The sequence below is a fragment of the Mustela nigripes genome, chromosome 10, assembly GCF_022355385.1.
Source record: "Mustela nigripes isolate SB6536 chromosome 10, MUSNIG.SB6536, whole genome shotgun sequence".
Taxonomy (NCBI): domain Eukaryota; kingdom Metazoa; phylum Chordata; class Mammalia; order Carnivora; family Mustelidae; genus Mustela; species Mustela nigripes.
The window spans coordinates 52,031,059-52,048,228 of NC_081566.1; the positions used below are offsets into that span (position 1 = coordinate 52,031,059).

The window sequence follows — 17,170 nt, forward strand, 5'->3', positions numbered from 1 at the left end:
AGGATTTGTGTGTAGAAGAGAATTTAGTTATGTCTCTCTGTGTATATAACTCAATGACTTGATATTTTAAGAGTACAACATGTCCTAACTCCTTGCCTGATGTAATTTCCATGAGAGCCTTTAAAAATATTTCTTATAATACTTAACACAGTTCCTTCCATATAGTCTATGCCAATATATTAGCACAAGTATGTAGAAATGAACATATGCTTGTTTCTTTAGAAAAATGAATACGCTCTATACTAAATATAGTAGGAGGATTTGTGTGTAGAAGAGAATTTAGTTATGTCTCTCTGTGTATATAACTCAATGACTTGATATTTTAAGAGTACAACATGTCCTAACTCCTTGCCTGATGTAATTTCCATGAGAGCCTTTAAAAATATTTCTTATAATACTTAACACAGTTCCTTCCATATAGTCTATGCCAATATATTAGCACAAGTATGTAGAAATGAACATATGCTTGTTTCTTTAGAAAAATGAATACGCTCTATACTAAATATAGTAGGAGTTAAAAATTTACCAAATCCGGTCGAGGTATCGTATTGGACCACAGGCGTCTTAACGCTTCCTTCATCTGTGGTGCAGATGACCTGGAAAAAGAAGGCTGGAGAAAAGGTCCATGCCTCGGTCATTCAACACCTACAAAGATGGGGCAGGCTTTTGGAAGGGCAGCGTCTCACAGCATAGGAAAGTCTGAAAACAGTTTTCCAGCACAAGTTGTGAGGTTGTATCTAATAGGCAAACTTATTTCTAATATTAAAATGGCCAAGAAAAATAGCTTATTATCAGTGTAATAATAGTATATATTTATAAATAACAGAACTGAAGAAGCTTAGAGCTTATACAGCAAAACAAAACAAAACAACAACAACAACAAACCCCAAAAGAAGAATCAGAAGAGTAAAGGATAATACACGGTGGATCTTGTTTTTCTGTACATGGTCTAAACCTATTCCTTCCAAAAGGTACAGATGTTGGGATGCCTGGGTGGCTCGTTGGTGAAGTGACTGTTTTGGCTCAGGACATGATCCTGGAGTCACAGGATCAGTTCTACCTGGGGCTCCCTGCTCGGCAGTGAGTCTGCTTCTCCCTCTGTCCTTGCCCCTTCTCTGATCACCTTCCAGAAGGACTGTCAAGTGGGGACCCAGAGGTCCTGACGCACTATGGAATGGGAGTCAGAAACTAACTTCTGTCCGCCGTCCTGGGTAGATAGATGGTGGTGTCGAGCCCGCTATACACACGCTGGCCTCTGTCGGTCACCACGAACTCCTTCAGCGGGCCGTTCAGCAAGAAAGAGCCGCTCCAGTCCACACGCACCAGAGACAAATTGCTGTCCACCGAAAACGGGGCTCGGTACTGGGGCACTGTGGGGAGAAAGTCATATGTTCTAAAAATGGTTACCTCGGAGTACATGTGTGTATATATAGGTCTTTTTTTTTTTTTTAATATGGCCCCCACTCACCCCTAAATTGGATTGCTGGAACCCATATTTTTCTCAGTGTTTAAAAAAAAAACAAAAAACCCTGGCATGGGGGGGTTCACCAATGGGAACATGTGTGAAATGCTTTCTCAGCAACGTTGCACCTGCTTTCCAGAAAAAAAAAAAAAAATCAATGGAGAGCAGTGTTTTATGAAATAAAACTATTAACATACAATGGTTGTGCTTACCAACATAGCCCTGGAGCTCATATTTTGTTGCATTTTCCCTCTTTTAACGGGTAAAGTATCCTTAACACTATTAACTAGAGCAGATTGCTATTTTTCATATCGAATCAATATTTATTGCTACAAAGCCCCAAGGACTAGATGAAGTTAATATATTTTTTTTTCTCCCAACGAAACTGCTTAGATGGTGAATTATGTCCTTTTGGCACCCATTTATTTTTAAAGCTTTTTCTTGAATCGTTAGTTTGTTTTCTAAGATAGTTAAAAAGCCTTGCAAATAGCAATTCTACTATAATAATTCATTGGCCTGACTAATCAATCAATAGCATAGTACATTAGTATATCATCAAGTTCGGGTCTCCTAAGTATTATATCAGAGACAGAAGCGACTTGGTGTGCATGTTCTCTTTCCATTTTTCAGCTCCTTACTAAAACAAAGGAAAAATAATCCGTAACCGAGTCTCATCTTTTAAATGAATAATTTTTGCAGAAACAAATGAAGGGTTACCATATCATCTTGTCAAGTCAGAAGAGATTTATTTCATGAGATTTTGTTTTCTCCAAAATAATCAATACATTTGTAACAGCACTAAGATCCATCTATATACTAAATTGGCTTTTAAGAAAAGAAAAAAAGGGAGTGGTGTAAATAAATTAGATATCCTTTTCTTTTTTTTCTTTAGAAATTAGACCCATCTGTTGCTGATGCTAGGAAATATAACAAAATAAGGAATAATTATACTTTGGTCCTCCTGGGGTTTAAACCGTGAGACAACTAAGATTCTTACCTTTCAAAATAAGACATTTTTATAAAGCCATAAAAAATATTTCTGCAAATACAAAAATCAGAGCTACAAAACCCTCTTTAAATATCTGGTTTTCCAACACAAAGTTTGTTCAACATCACAATGGAATGTACTGTTGTATTTGTGGCTTCTTTCTGTCACTTAATTCAGTAGATTTCCTTCGTAACAGTATAAATAAAGAGGAGGCTTGCACATAGTACGGAAATAGAAAGATGGGAGCTTTATTTGCCTTGCAGGACACAGAGATCTTCCAGAGGAAAGAGTAATTAAACAACCAAAATCGTCAAAAATAATGGATTTGGAGACTGAGAAAATGCGAAAAGCCACTATGCCTTTTGCACCTGCTGTGTTGTATCTCATTTAATCTTCAAAACCACCTGGTAAGAATTAGTTGCTGATTTTTCAGGTTCTGAGGAGCCAAGTCACTTGCTTAATGTCAGTGAGTGGTAGGAGACCCAGGATCTGAATCCAGCCCTGCCAACCGTGAAGGTCATACTTTTTTTTTTTTTAAGATTTTATTTATTTATTTGACAGACAGATACCACAAGTAGGCAGAAGCAGGCAGAGAGAGAGAGAGGAGAAAGCAGGCTCCCCGTGGAGCAGAGAGCCCGATGCGGGGCTCGATCCCAGGACCCTGGGATCAGGACCTGAGCCGAAGGCAGAGGCTTAACCCACTGAGCCACCCAGGCGCCCTGGATGTTTTCAGGCGGAAGGACCGCCGGCCTCGTTGCAGACAGAAAGGGAACCAGTTGCAGGGGAGTGGTCTGGGGTGGAAAGGAGCAAACTTCTGACCGGTGAGCTGTCGTTTCCTGGCGGATTTGGAGGCAAGGAGTGCTGCAGAGAATACAGGAGAGGCGGTCGAGGATAGGATGAGTGTGTGTGTGTGAGGGGGGGAGCTCGGGGCTGGGGGGGGGGAGGGCGGGGTGAGTGTGTGTGTGTGGGGGGGGGGGCTCGGGGCTGGGGGGGCGAAGGGCGGGAAGATGTGGAGGCTTGAGAGGGGTAGAGGAGGTCTGAAATCTTTCCGACAGGCCAGGGTACCAAAGTGGAACTGAGGGTGCTACTGAGTGGAGGAGGGGGGTTCGTGAACTTAGAGTAACAGTTCCACTTTCTAGGGTGGCAATGGGCAGGCCCCTTCAGCTCTGGCCTTGGTCTGGGATCACTTTATGGTGCAGCTTCCAGAGCCTCGGATCAGATTCTGGTCCACGTGAACGGCATCTTGGAATGGTCGTGGATGGTCCACGGTCCTGCTTCAGCTTTCTTTTCTGTATATTTGGATAATAGCATTGACTTCATCGGCTTGTGCTGAGGGTTATTTCTAAATTCCCTGAACAGTGCCAGGACCGAGCCTCTCTGAGTGACGTGTTGCTAACATCCTGCCTTGTTGCCCGGTCACATTAAAGTCTTTGTATGAGGCAGTGGACTATTGTGAATGTGTAACTCTTACTTTTAAGAAATGTCAATGCCAGACCCTGAAGAAGAGATTATAATTTGATACAATATGGCTGGAAAGCCTATTTGTGATAAGTATCCAAAGCCTTAAAATATTAAAATATTTGATACAGTAAATTCCATTCATTGAAATTGAATTTGAAGATGATCAGACGTTCAAAGACGGGTTCACAAAGAAATTTCTCACCACACTTATAAAAGAAAATATTAGAACAACTAAAATGTCTAACCAATTCTATAGGATGGAAAATTATAAAGCCATTCAACTTGGTGGCTACAGCTTTTTTAATGTCATGCAAATAAAATAATGTCACGTATAAAAAGCAGACTATGAAATTTCCATTAGAGTATGATCTCAGCCACATAATAGAAGTTGCATGAGAAAAAGACTAAAGGAATTGATTATGCCAAAATACTAATGTGGTTGCATCTGGGTGGTGGGATTATAAGCAGGACTGGCTTTAGGGGTATGGGAACTGCACAGCTGCTTGGGCCTCTCACATAAGAGTCACGAAACGCTCTTATGCTCTGTTGTCACGGTCTTGAGAGTCTTAGTGATTTTTGAGTAAAGGGCCCCATAACTTTACTCTCCACTGCGCCCTACACATGATGTAACTGGTTCTGACTATAAGTACTAATCTTATTCTTTTAAAAAATATTTTATTTATTTATTTGACAGAGAGAGAGAGCGAGAGAAAGAATACGAGGAGTGGGAGTGGGAGAGGGAGAAGCAGGTTTCCCGCTGAGCAGGGAGCCTGCTGGACATGGGGCTCGATCCCAGGACCCTGGGATCATGATTTGAGCGGAAGGCAGTCGCTTAACAACTGACCCACCCAGGCACCCCTACTAATTTTATTTTTAGTATTTCTGTATTTGTTATTTTTTTTGAAGTTTACTTATTGAGGTCATCTCTACACCCAACATAGGGTTCAAACTCATGACGCCAAGATCAGGAGTCACATGTTCTTCTGATCAAGATAGCTACGTACCCTATTTTTGTATCTGTCATTTTTAAACAATAGACACATATACCTTATAAATTCTGAAAAGAAGTTATTTTATAAAAATGTAAGGAAACCCCAATTTATTAGTTAATTGTTCTGCTTTTCCTTTTTCTTTTCTTTTTTTTAAAAAAGATTTATTTATTTATTTATTTGACAGAGAGATCACAAGTAGACAGAGAGGCAGGCAGACAGAGAGAGAAGCAGGCTCCCTGCTGAGCAGAGAGCCCGACATGGGACTCCATCCCAGGACCCCGAGATCATGACCTGAGCCGAAGGCAGCGGCTTAACCCACTGAGCCACCCAGGCGCCCCTGTTCTACTTTTCTTGACAGTACTGTATCTCACTGTTTTCTGGAAATGTTTTCTGGATTATTCTATGCCATATAATTTGAAAAGAAAAGGAGTGGCAAACTAAAAAAAAAAAAAATTTTCAGGGGCATTGGGGGTGTCTCAGTGGGTTAAGTGTGTGCTGTCTCAGGTCCTGGGAGCTGCTCAGCAGGGAGCCTGTTCTCCCTCTCCCTCTGCCTGCAGCTCCCCCTGCTTGCCAACAAGCTCTTTCTGCCTGTCAAATAAATAATTAAAAATTTTAAAACAACACCACCAACAACGAGTGTCTCCCGGCTGCCCCCACCTCTCTGGCTGATGGTGGCAGCACTTCTACTCACATTCCCTTTGGGTGATGAAGCGGATCCAGTCTGAAGTCACGCTGCCCACCTCGTTGTGGGCCACCACCCGCAGGCTGTAGGTGGTGTAGGGCTGGAGGCCCTCCAGGCGGGCCGTGGGCTCCGGCCCCGCGTACTTGGTCTCTGCTTGGCCGGGGGTACACGGCAGGGCTAAATCCGGAGGGCAAGACTGGTAGAGCTGAAGCTCGTAGCTAGAAGGAGAAAGCAGGCGTAAGATTAATGTCACTTTCCTTGAAAACCGGGTATGTTTTGTGAGGACACATTTTGTGTTCACAGAACCACCAGCTCTTTCTGAGTCCCACCTGCGGGACGCTGGTCTCCACAACCCTCTGCGGGAACGGGCCGCGGGTGTAGCCGGGGGACTTGCACGTGCTCGCGGGTGCGTCCCACGGAGGCCAGCAGGCCTCGCTGGTGGACAGAAGACAGGTCTCTCTTTTCAGAGAAGACAGGTAACACTGCTGTCCTCTGCTGACAATAGAGAATGTCTTTTTTTTTTTAAACAAATAAATGAAAACCAACCAACCAAGTAAAACAAAACAATATCTTTTTGTCCAGATGATTTTGAGTGAAATACCTTCTTTGTTTTTCCAAACGGTGGCTCATGACCTTTTAAGATTTTATTTATTTATTTGACAGAGAGAGATCACAAGTAGGCAGAGAGAGAGAGGAGGAGGAGGAAGCAGGCTCCCCGCTGAGCAGAAAGCCCCACGCGGGGCTCAATCCCAGGACCCTGGGATCATGACCTGAGCTGAAGGCAGAGGCTTAACCTACCCAGGCGCCCTGGTTCATGACATCTTAAATTGGATCAAGGAAATTCTGAGTTAACCACAGCCGTTTCCTGTGTTCCAGCTGAGGCCTACGCAGGGTGTTATTCCAGGGACCCACGAGGAGGAGCCTCATCACTGAATGCAAACGCACCGCATCATCTTTCTCACTTAAAGACAATTTGGTTGTTCGCCTAACTAGTTGATTTTGTGATTTAAACACTTGGCAGGGAACATTACGCTCAAACCCATTGACTCGTCTGTTTTGCCGTAGTGTTTGCTCAACAAGTACCGCCTGCTTGGCCGCAGGGGGCCGCTCCGTGTGCTAGTGCCTCACTGCAGCTCGTCTGTCCTCCCGTCTGTCCCTTACCCTTGGATGACTCCATTGGGGCGCAGGGGCGGGCTCCACTGGAACGAAGCTGTCCTCGAGGACAGCGCCTGGATCTGCGGAGAGGACAGTCCCGCGGGCGGAGCAGGCTGAGTTCTCAGCTCGGCGGTGGGCCCTCTGCTGCAGCAGTCGAGGCAGGTGCAGGCCTCCACGCCCACCCAGTACGTGCTGAAGGGCTGCAGGCCGCGGAGGGTCTGCTGGGCCGCCGCGCCTTCCGACAGCTGTGGGGAGACGGGGACACTCCGTGAGGCCAGCCGCGGTCACTGACGATGGACACCTGCGGATCACGCGTCTCAGCTCCTACAAAGGGAGGGCCCTGCTCTGTGCCCTGGGAAAGGCCCCAGGGCCATTAGCGTGGCACTTGCCCTCAGAATTGCCCGGCTCCTTGGAAAGGCCTAACTTAATCACGCAAAACATGTGATGACATAATAGAAGTTAGACCTAACAGGATAGAAATCACAAGGCATAATAGTGTTTATCCCTATGGAAAAATGATAGAATATGACACAAAACATACAAAAAATATATATAATATATGAAATACAATGATAAAAGTTACAAAAATAAAAAATATATAAAGATTTATTTATTTATTGAGAGATGGAGAGAAAGTGCACTGCAGGAGGGACAAAGGGAGAGGGAGAAAGAATCCCAAGCAGACTCCACACTTAGCACAGAGCCCTCCGTGGGGCTCAATCTCAGTACCCCATCATCATGACCTGAGACAAGACCAAGTCAGAAGTGCCACCGACTGCACCACCCAGGCACCCCGCAAAATATCTATTTCAGATTTTTATTTAAATTCCAGTTAACATAGAGTGTAGCATTAGTTTCAGGTGTAGGATTTAGTGGCTCACCTCCATTCAATGCCCCGTGCTCATCACAGGGTGCACACTCCTTAGTCCCCATCACCTATTTCATGTATCCCCTCACACCTCCCCTCTGGCAGTTTGTCCTCTATAATTAAGAAGCTGTTTCTTGGTCTTCCTCTCTCCTTCTTTTTTATGATCATTTTTGTTTCTTAAATTCCACAAAGAGGGGCACCTTGGTGGCTCAGTGGTGAACCGTCTGCCTTCAGCTCAGGTCATGATTCCAAGGTCTGGGATTGAATCCTGCATTGGGCTCCCTGCTCAGCAGGGAGCCTGCTTCTCCCTCTACCTACCACTCCCCTGCTTGTGTTCACTCTCTCACTCTCTCTGTCTGACAAATAAATAAATAAAATCTTTAAATTCCACCTATGAGTGAAGTCATATGGTATTTGTCTTTCTCTGACTGCTTATTCCACTTAGCATAATACTCTCTAGGTCCAGCCATGTCACCACCAACAGCAAGATTTCATTCTTTTTTTTAAGGCTGAATCAACTACACAGTATATCTATACTATGTGTTCTTTGTCCATTCATCAGTCAATGGACACTTGAGCTATTTCCATAATTTAGCTATTCTAGATAGCTATCCGATAAATATCGGATGCATGTATCCCTTTGTATTTTGGTATCATTTGGGTAAATAACTAGTAGTGCAATTGCTGGGTCATAGGGTAGTTCCATTTTTAACTTTTTGAGGAACCTCCATACTGTTTTTTAGAGTGGCTGCACCAGCTTGCATTCCCACCAACAGAAAGCCACAAAATACTGATCAAATTCTGTGACCATGAGAATAATGCCTTTTCAAAAAACAAAATCTGTATTTCAATTATAGTTGTAGTTAATATTCACAAAGGTCCATACTTTGTCATTGTTATCTGTATGTGTTTTTTGGGCCGAAATTTCCCTCAGATCCATGTTAGAGTGAATATTTAAGGCCTTGAAATATATTTTATGTATTTGTCTATGTTATGTTTTTTATATTTTATGTATATGCTAGAGCTTGAAAGTCTATCTTTTCCCCAACGGTGTTGGTATATATGAAATACATTCTTTTTCTCAACTATCTTTATTGTGTTATAAACTTTTTGGTTTACTTGGAACATTTTTTTTTAATCTCATTGTGGTTTTATTAAGAACTCTTTGGAACAAAAGAGTTCAGAAACTGGAATATGCATTTTTACATTCATATAAGCAACATGTAATTAAGAAGAGTTATCTGCTATTTAAAAAATGCATACAATGCACTCTAAATATAAATTATTTTAGTTTATTAATATTATCATTTTATAACCATGGATAATCAAGGGTTGATTGTATTTACATCATCTATATTTATTGAATACGAAGCCCTGTAGAAGATATGCTAATATTCTTTTAACATTCAATACGAGACCTCCTTCCTTGCAAGTTGTCTTCTGAAATTGTGTTTCAATACCTGGAACACTGGCCTCAGAGGATTTCTCCACACTGATCCAAACTGTTCCCCAAATTGTTCTAAATAATTTATAATGTCATAGTAGGATCTGCACAACTTGTCATGAGGTTGTTTTGTGTGTGTGAACAAAGTTATAATCTACATGTACAAGAAACAAGAGAGTGTTACATACTTCTCTGTGTTATACACAGAGAAGACGCTTCCTCCTTCTGGCTGTCAGACTCTTTGTATAAATAATGTAGGAACTGGTCTAGTTCATTATTAGGGTCTCTTCAGCCAGTGGCTTCGTTAAAACACAGTGTGAAAGATGATTTCTCTAAACTGTCCGGTGTGTACCCCAACGTGCCAATGCACAATGTGTTGGCTAAGCTCTTCTGCTCTCTTCTAAAGCACTGGAACTTTCTTGAAGTCACCAAAAGAAAGATGGAGTTTTCAGTGTGTTTTTAGAGATCTGCTCATGCCAGAATGGGGATTCCAAGGATAGTCTTTGCTCTATTTTTTTTTCTCATATTAACATTTTCACCACCAACAATGGCCATATGTTGACCCATTACTGTAGGTCAATACTTGACATGCATTTTCCAATTAAATTAATTGTCACTATAGTCCTAGGTTTCTTACATTTGTGGAGTCTTTAACACCTTTAGCACTTCTGTCCCTGAATACTTACATAGTTGCTGTATGCTTCCTAACACTCACCATTTCTCTCCAATGGATCTTTGTGCTGAGTTCATCATGGGTAATGGAGAACAGATGGGGAAGAAAGAAGTCTCAAGTAGAAGAAAAGGCCATGCAGCCATAGTCTATTTTTACAGAATTAACCAGTCCTGGACTTTTGTTCAGAGTACTCTGATACTCACCACTGTCTCTGATCCACTGGTGTTGGAGAACAGCCTGTAGAGACTGATGATTCCGTTGGGCTTCCCAGGGGCGCTGATGTGGACCACTGCTTGGGTGGAAGAGACTTCATGAAACGTGGGGGCCCTGAGACCTTCTGGGGGGGCAGGCCCAGTTTTACACCATGTCCAGGGACTGGGGGCTTTTCCTGCTGAATTCACTGCCCAGACCTCCAAAGAGAAATTGATAAGACCACTCAAAAGCAAGGTAACTTCAGGCTGAAAGAGAAGTTGGCAACCCAAAGCAACCAAACACAACAGAATGAGATGAACTTGGATCTTGCAACTTTGTAATCACAGAGGAGATCAGGTCCTTCCTCTTTTTTGCCTTTGGCCACGTGAACACAAAAAGGGCCGATTAGGAGCCCTAATTTCAGAGTGCAGCAGGCTGATTAAAGCCTAATGAAAAGCTCCTCATCTCTGCGTGGAGTGCAGAGTGATTTTGTCAGTTTTTGCAACCTGAATGGACCTGCAGACGACACAAAACTCAGCAATTCTTAAACACTGTCCCCACCAAATCTGCATGAAAATTAAATTTTCCTTTCATCAAGGAGGGAATAAACATATGGAAGGATGTATAATCTTATTTATCAAGGACCATTTGTATAATTAAACACGAATATCCTAAAAGGTTGCCTTAGGTCGTCATTTGCATGAGTAAGTAATTTGTAGAATGTCAGGTACAATAGACAGAGTAGATGGATGTGTGAGTGTATAGGGTTAAATTAGGCCCAATAACAGCCAACTACACAGTGATCAATCAGAATGATAGATCTAAATGGCAATACAAGAAGACTGTCTGCGTGTTTAGGAGTAGGAGTATTCCTTAGTAAGCTTTCATGTTGTGCAAATCTAACTTCAAGAAATCTTTCTTGTTCAGGATATATATATACATACACACACACACACACACATAAATTATTTGTCCTGAGCTCTAAAGTCTGGAGAACTTGCTTGATTCTACAGTACACCATCTGCCAGGTGTGCAGGGTTGAAAAAGCATGCAGAACATTCAAACTATGAGAAGCTTAGGGTCAGACCATAGATGACTCTGCAATGACAGCTTAGCTCTGTTTTTGTCTCTTCTACTTTTGCATCAATAGTATCTTCCAGAGAACAGACATCAGAAAGATTTTTGGTACTTAGGCCCAACTTTTTTCAGTGTTTCCACACTTTTTTTTTTTCTTAGTGGTTTCCTCTGGAAGAATAAACTTTCTGATGTTGAACTGCTCTCAAATTGTTGTCAAATGCAATTCCTCAGGCTCTCGCTGGTAGGATTGCCAGAAGCCCCATTTTTAAGAGACAACTAACCTCCTTCCAGAGCAGCACTTACCCTTTTTTTTAGAGCTCTGCCACTTTCTTCTCATCAGGTATGTAATAATCACACCCATTTGTATAATGTCTACAATTTACAAAACCCTTTAACAGGCCTTATCTGACTCAGTCCTCCCAACACAACTTGGGAGGGTGGCTGGAGAGTGTGTGCTCAGCCTCCTTTACCCCTGAGAAAATCGAAGCTCAGAAAACGTCAGCTCTCGTGGTGACGGAAGTTACCAAAGCTGAGATGAAAATTCTGTTCTCCAATAAACTCCCTTATTGCTCTTTCCAATAAACCGTACGCCAGCCGGACGCAGAAGGAAGACACTCAGGATCATGGACATTAGACACATACTGGCAGTTCTGGAGTCGGGAAAGTTAGCCTGTGAGGATAGAGGGGTCCAGGCTGTCTAGGGCGAGGGCGTGCTTATTTTCCTGGGTGCAGGGAAGTAGGGAGCAGCGCACTGTCTTAGCAACGGAAGGACGTTTCATGGAAACCACACTGTGACTGCAGCTGCTCTTCTCGTCCCCTCTGAAGGAGCAAAGGTCAGCCTTGGCATAGGGACAGCTGGCTTGGAGGTTATTGGTGAAGAGGTCAGATTTTGGAGCTAATGAGAGAGTCCCTGGATTCTCAGTCAGCCCCAAACCAACCTCTCTTTTTTTTTTTACACTTAGAGAATCATTATTCATTTGCAAAGATCTTCTAAAAAACTTCTCATAAAAGTAATCTAATTTTATTTTATTTTTTAATTTTTAATTTTAATTTAGTTAACAGATAGTGTATTATTCATTTCAGGGGTAGGATTTAGTGATTCATCAGTTGCATACAAAATCCAGTGCTCACTACATCCCGTGTCCTCTTTCATGCCCGCCACCCAGTCACCCCATCCCCCCACCACCTCCCTTCCAGCGACCCTGTTTGTTTCCTAGAGTTAAGAGTCTCTTATGGTTTGTCTCCTCTGTTTTCATCTTATTTTATTTTCCCTTCCCTCCCTATATGTTTCTTAAATTCCACATAGGGATGAAATCATATGGTATTTGTCTTTCTCTGACTGACTTATTTTGCTTAGTTCCATCCCCATCATTGCAAATGGTAAGATTCATTCTTTTTGATGAATAGCACATCCATTTATCCGTCCATCAATGGACATCTAGACCAACCTCTTCAATGCAAATATCTTTCCAGGATGTAGGGGAGAACACTTTTTTATTACACAGAGAGTGACAAAGTTTGAAAAGAAAATATTCTTGGGGAAGGGATGCAAAATAAGGTATACATATTAATGTCAAGTTCTTTGCCAAGAGTAGGCCTCTGTTTGGTGATTTAAGGTATTAAGAGGTAAACTGAGGCATATTAAATTTTTTTTTTTTTTTTTTTTTTTTTTTTTTAGTTTATTTGAGCAAAAAACAATTCTAATGGGGTAGCGCCAAACCGGAAGTGGTTAGGAGCCCTTTGCCAACAGACACCAGAGGAGAAACTTCCACAGGGAAAGAGCAGAAGCAAAGGAAGGAAATATTTGGTTGGCTATAGCTCAAAGCCTACTGGCAGTGTTAGAGGAGATATTCTTAGGGTTGTCATTTTGTAATCTGAACCACTGACCAGCTTAGATTTTGGTTTGTTTATATAGGCCTTTAAAGCAGTAGAGCTACCTCAGATGAATGACCTCCTTATTTAATTAAATAAAGGGCATATAGAGTTTTAGTAGAGGCCACAATGGATGGGAAAGAAAACGAGGAGGAAAATAAAAGTAGATGTAATAAAATAAAAATTCAGCAAGTTGTTAATTACTGAGCACCAATAGGAGACAGCAGCAGTGCGGGTATGGGGATGTTGAAAAAAAAAAAAATGAAATAAGTATAACTCATAGAAAGTGCTTAGTATAGGTCTGGCCCCAGATTATGAACATTTGCTTTGATTTTGTTTTTGATGTAGTTGTAGTATTATGAATACCATCAAGGCTTTTTAATGCTGGTGTTATCAGATAAAAACTAAACCTTACACCTTCCTGTCTTAGAGGAATTTTTACGGGCTGAAGTCATATTTCCAAAATGTGATTTAATCCATGGTATTTTAAAACATTTGAGCCTCAGTATTATAGTGTTTCCCTGTATTTCTGTAGAAATGTTCTATTCTTAAAAATAGGCAATTTGAGGGGCTCCTGGGTGGCTCAGTGGGTTAAAGCCTCTGCCTTCGGCTCAGGTCATGATCCCAGGGTCCTGGGATCGAGCCCCGCATCGGGCTCTCTGCTCAGCAGGGAGCCTGCTTCCTCTCTCTCTGCCTGCCTCTCTACCTACTTGTGATCTCTGTCTGCCAAATAAATAAATAAAATCTATATTAAAAAAAAAATAGGCAATTTGAAATTCTTCATCATTAACTCAGAATAAATATAAGACTCGGTGTCTTTTGTCTTTGATGGGAGACCTTCATAATATAGTGCTCTTTTTCTTAGTCTTTCTTTTTAGTATTCAATCAATTTGAGATCAAAATAGCATTCATATAAATCAACGTGTTTATGCAAAGCAGGATCAGCCTATTTACATGAGCTACTCTGGAAATGAAAGCAGTTACAATGAAGAGAAAGCTGACTGAAATAATGAAGAATTATGGATTTCACAAAACTTGTCCCACAAGGCAGTGTTTCTGTTATACCAAACAGCCAGAAGAAAAGTAAAAAAAAAAAGAAACTGTCAATGGCATCCTGTTCGTCTACTGAGGCAAAAAGTCCTTTACCCTAAAATTGTGTGGATTTCTGCCTATGCTCAGTGAAGCAAGAAACAAGGTACTGAAGTATAGTAGTTCGGGGTTCAGAATAAAAGTGCTAACAGAGGGGCCCCTGGGTGGCTCAGTTGGTTGAGCATCCCACTCGGTTTTAGCTCAGGTCCCAATCTCAGATTGATTCCTGAGTTGGGCTCTACACCGAGCATGGAGTTGGCTTGGGATTCTCTCTCCCTCTGCCCCTTCCACTTGTGTGGGCTCTCTCTCTCTCTAAAATAAATAAATAAGTCTTAAAAAATGCTAACAGATATGCTTATGATTTCTACTGAGAAACAATGAGTCCAAGATTTGAGTCCATCTTTATAGGGTGGAGAAAGAAGAAGCAGAGATCCTACATGGGAAATTTTGAGTAATATGACCTGATCTTTTATTTTAATGAACCAATATAAAAGTCAAGAAAAAAGAATGTCTTGTAAACATGGAGTGGCCTACTGTATCGATCTCTATTCTTTCTTTCTCTCATCTATCTAATTCATCCACCCATTCATCCATCCATCCATCCAACCATCCGTCCATCCATCCATCCATCCATCAATCCATCCATCCATCCATTACCACCTATTTATTTACCTTTTACCTAACTGACAAGCCAGTCCATCTGGTTTGTGACACAAGATTTCCTGTCATGATCATTGGGAACAAAAATGTGCTTTTTCTGTGTGGGTTGCTCACAGAAAATATGGGACGTATCGTTGGGGTGGGAGCAAGTAAAGTTTGTGAATTTCAAATCAAAGTGACAAAAATTAAGGATACTCCATTTTTAAATTTGTTCACAATATCCTTATTCCTACAGTATCCAGCTGAACATATTTACTCTCGTATAATAAACATATGATTAAAGTTTTCACTAAAGCAGTTTATTATTTATGTTTAGTGAACACTTGTGTGCGTGCACCCACACACACACACAATTGTAGCTGTAAGAGTTAGGAACCTCCCAATGAAGAGATTTACAAACAAGAACAAGTTGGGACTGACTGAGTTGGGGTGTTCTCTTCTCTAAGTTTTGCGTGGTAACCATGACAAGAGTTATAATGTAAGAAGATGTCATAGAAAACACAGATGAGCTATTTGGATAAAAACAAAACAATTAAATCCATTTAACCACAAATTCTATAATCAACTAGAAAAACAGTAGATTAATTTCTGTTTATATTTTTGTTTTCAATCTAATTAAAAAAATCTAAACAGTGACTATTGCCATCTTTATGTTACTGTCCATTAAAGAAATGAACTTGTTCTTTTATTTATTACCTGCCCCCCTCCAGGACTAATGACTGTACTTTGCCTTAAAAAATTTCGGTTACCTAGTGACAACAGCCACCAAGCTGCCAAAATCCCACTGCTGTGGAAACAGGTTTAATTGTCTCTTTTCTGTTTAAAACTGCCTTCTAGAAATCTTCCATTAGAGGAGCCTTTGTCAAAAAGTGTTCCTTGGCCACAATCGTCAAAATCATTTTGGGTACCTATATCAGAATTTGTGGCATAAATAACCTTGGATTCTGTCTCTCCAACACATTTCCAAGTGATTCTTGTGCCCAAGATTGTTTGAAAAACACAGAAAGCTATTCTCTATCGCATGAGCTACAGTAATCTCAGCACTATACATTTAAAATTTCTATCAAATGATGTCTGTTTAGAGCTGTACTATGCATTTCTTTTGTCATTTTTTTCACCCCTTCAAAAAACCACAAAGCATGTACCTGTTTGCAGATGTTACAGCTGCAATAATCATCATAGATTTTATTACAGTGGTCATGGTTCCAAAGAGAACCAGAGTTCATTAGCTTTGTAGAATGACCATTTGCTACCTAGTGTTCACTCCAGGTGTGATTTTCTTGAAATCCTGATATTTCTGAAATTTGGTGGATCCATTTTCCCCTTGCAGTGTATTATTCTAAATGCTCCCAACTCCTCTCAACACATTTCTCCTTTTAATTTGCTTCCAAAAGGGAAGCAAAAATGTGTGAACAGAAATATTTGTAATAATTATTGTGAAAGAGACAGAGAAGGAGCCATGACTCTGCAGAGGACAGGGGAAAGGGAGATGGATCTCACAATCTTCCCAGAGCGGTAGCTCATTGGGTGCTTATGTCACTGTGCTAGTTATCCTTTAACCCAAGTCCTATACTCAGCTATAGAGTTCAGTGCTTTGTCTTACAGGAAGCTTTGGTACTTTGTAGCTTTCTGAAGTAACATTCCTTAGGACTGATATTTTACAAGTATAGTCTTAATGCAAAGAGAAATTATTATTATTATTTTTTTTTAAAGATTCTGTTTATTTATTTGACAGAGAGATCACAAGCAGGCAAGAGGCAGGGAGAGAGGGGGGAGAAATGGGCTCCCTGCTGAGCAGAGAGCCTGTTCGGGGCTAGATCCCAGTACCCTAGGATCATGACCTGAGCTGAAGGCAGAGGCTTAACCCACTGAGCTACCCGGGCACCCCGACAAAGAGAAAGTCTTAATGTAAATCTCCAGGGATTTCCTGATGTGTTTTTCCATTATCGTATAATAAACAAATCTCCTCAGTTGTAAAAATATTTTATGATTCTTTTGGCTAAGAGATCATCATGCTACAAGTCTTGTTAAAGCTCAGGGAACAGCTCCGTGATGTCTGTTTTCTTATATTCACGCTCATTTTCCATACAAAAATGGAACACAGGAATAACCAAAGTCAGCCAGTGATCTTTCACAGAAAACTTCTAATTTGTTGCTTTCTAAGGTAAGTGACTGTTCTTGCCTTTGGAGCAATTTGAGATTTTGTTCTTTTTCCAGGCTGCTTATTAGAAGAGTTGTATTATAACTGTTACTCTCAAAGAATTCAGATTTGGAGGCATTTTTGAATCCTCTGCAACTTCTGTGATACTCTGTAACACACTTCCTTGTGGAATAATGACCATTTTGGATAGCACCAAAGCGTTTCAACAATCCTGATGACATATTCTTATTGAACAGCACTAGGGAAGCAACTTCATTCTTTCTAAATCTAGAAAACATGAATATATTTTTGTGACACTACACATCGGAAATAAACAAAACCCAACACGAATGTCCATATGCCAGTAATTAATAAGTAAAGTAAATAGGTTGCCTGTTAACAGACAAACAATTAA

General features: G+C 41.1%; 1 protein-coding gene across 1 annotated transcript in view; it reads right to left on the reverse strand.

Annotated features, from left to right (window-relative positions):
- The window catches only part of USH2A (usherin), a 673,955-nt gene that overhangs the window by 11,150 nt on the left and 645,635 nt on the right, over window positions 1-17,170 (reverse strand). The window contains exons 64-68 of the mRNA XM_059413329.1: window positions 9,929-10,135; window positions 6,747-6,985; window positions 5,595-5,803; window positions 1,194-1,370; window positions 527-610 (exon numbers count right to left, since the gene is read on the reverse strand). Of these exons, the coding sequence (XP_059269312.1) occupies window positions 527-610; window positions 1,194-1,370; window positions 5,595-5,803; window positions 6,747-6,985; window positions 9,929-10,135 (916 nt within the window). The remainder of the gene's footprint in view (window positions 1-526; window positions 611-1,193; window positions 1,371-5,594; window positions 5,804-6,746; window positions 6,986-9,928; window positions 10,136-17,170) is intronic.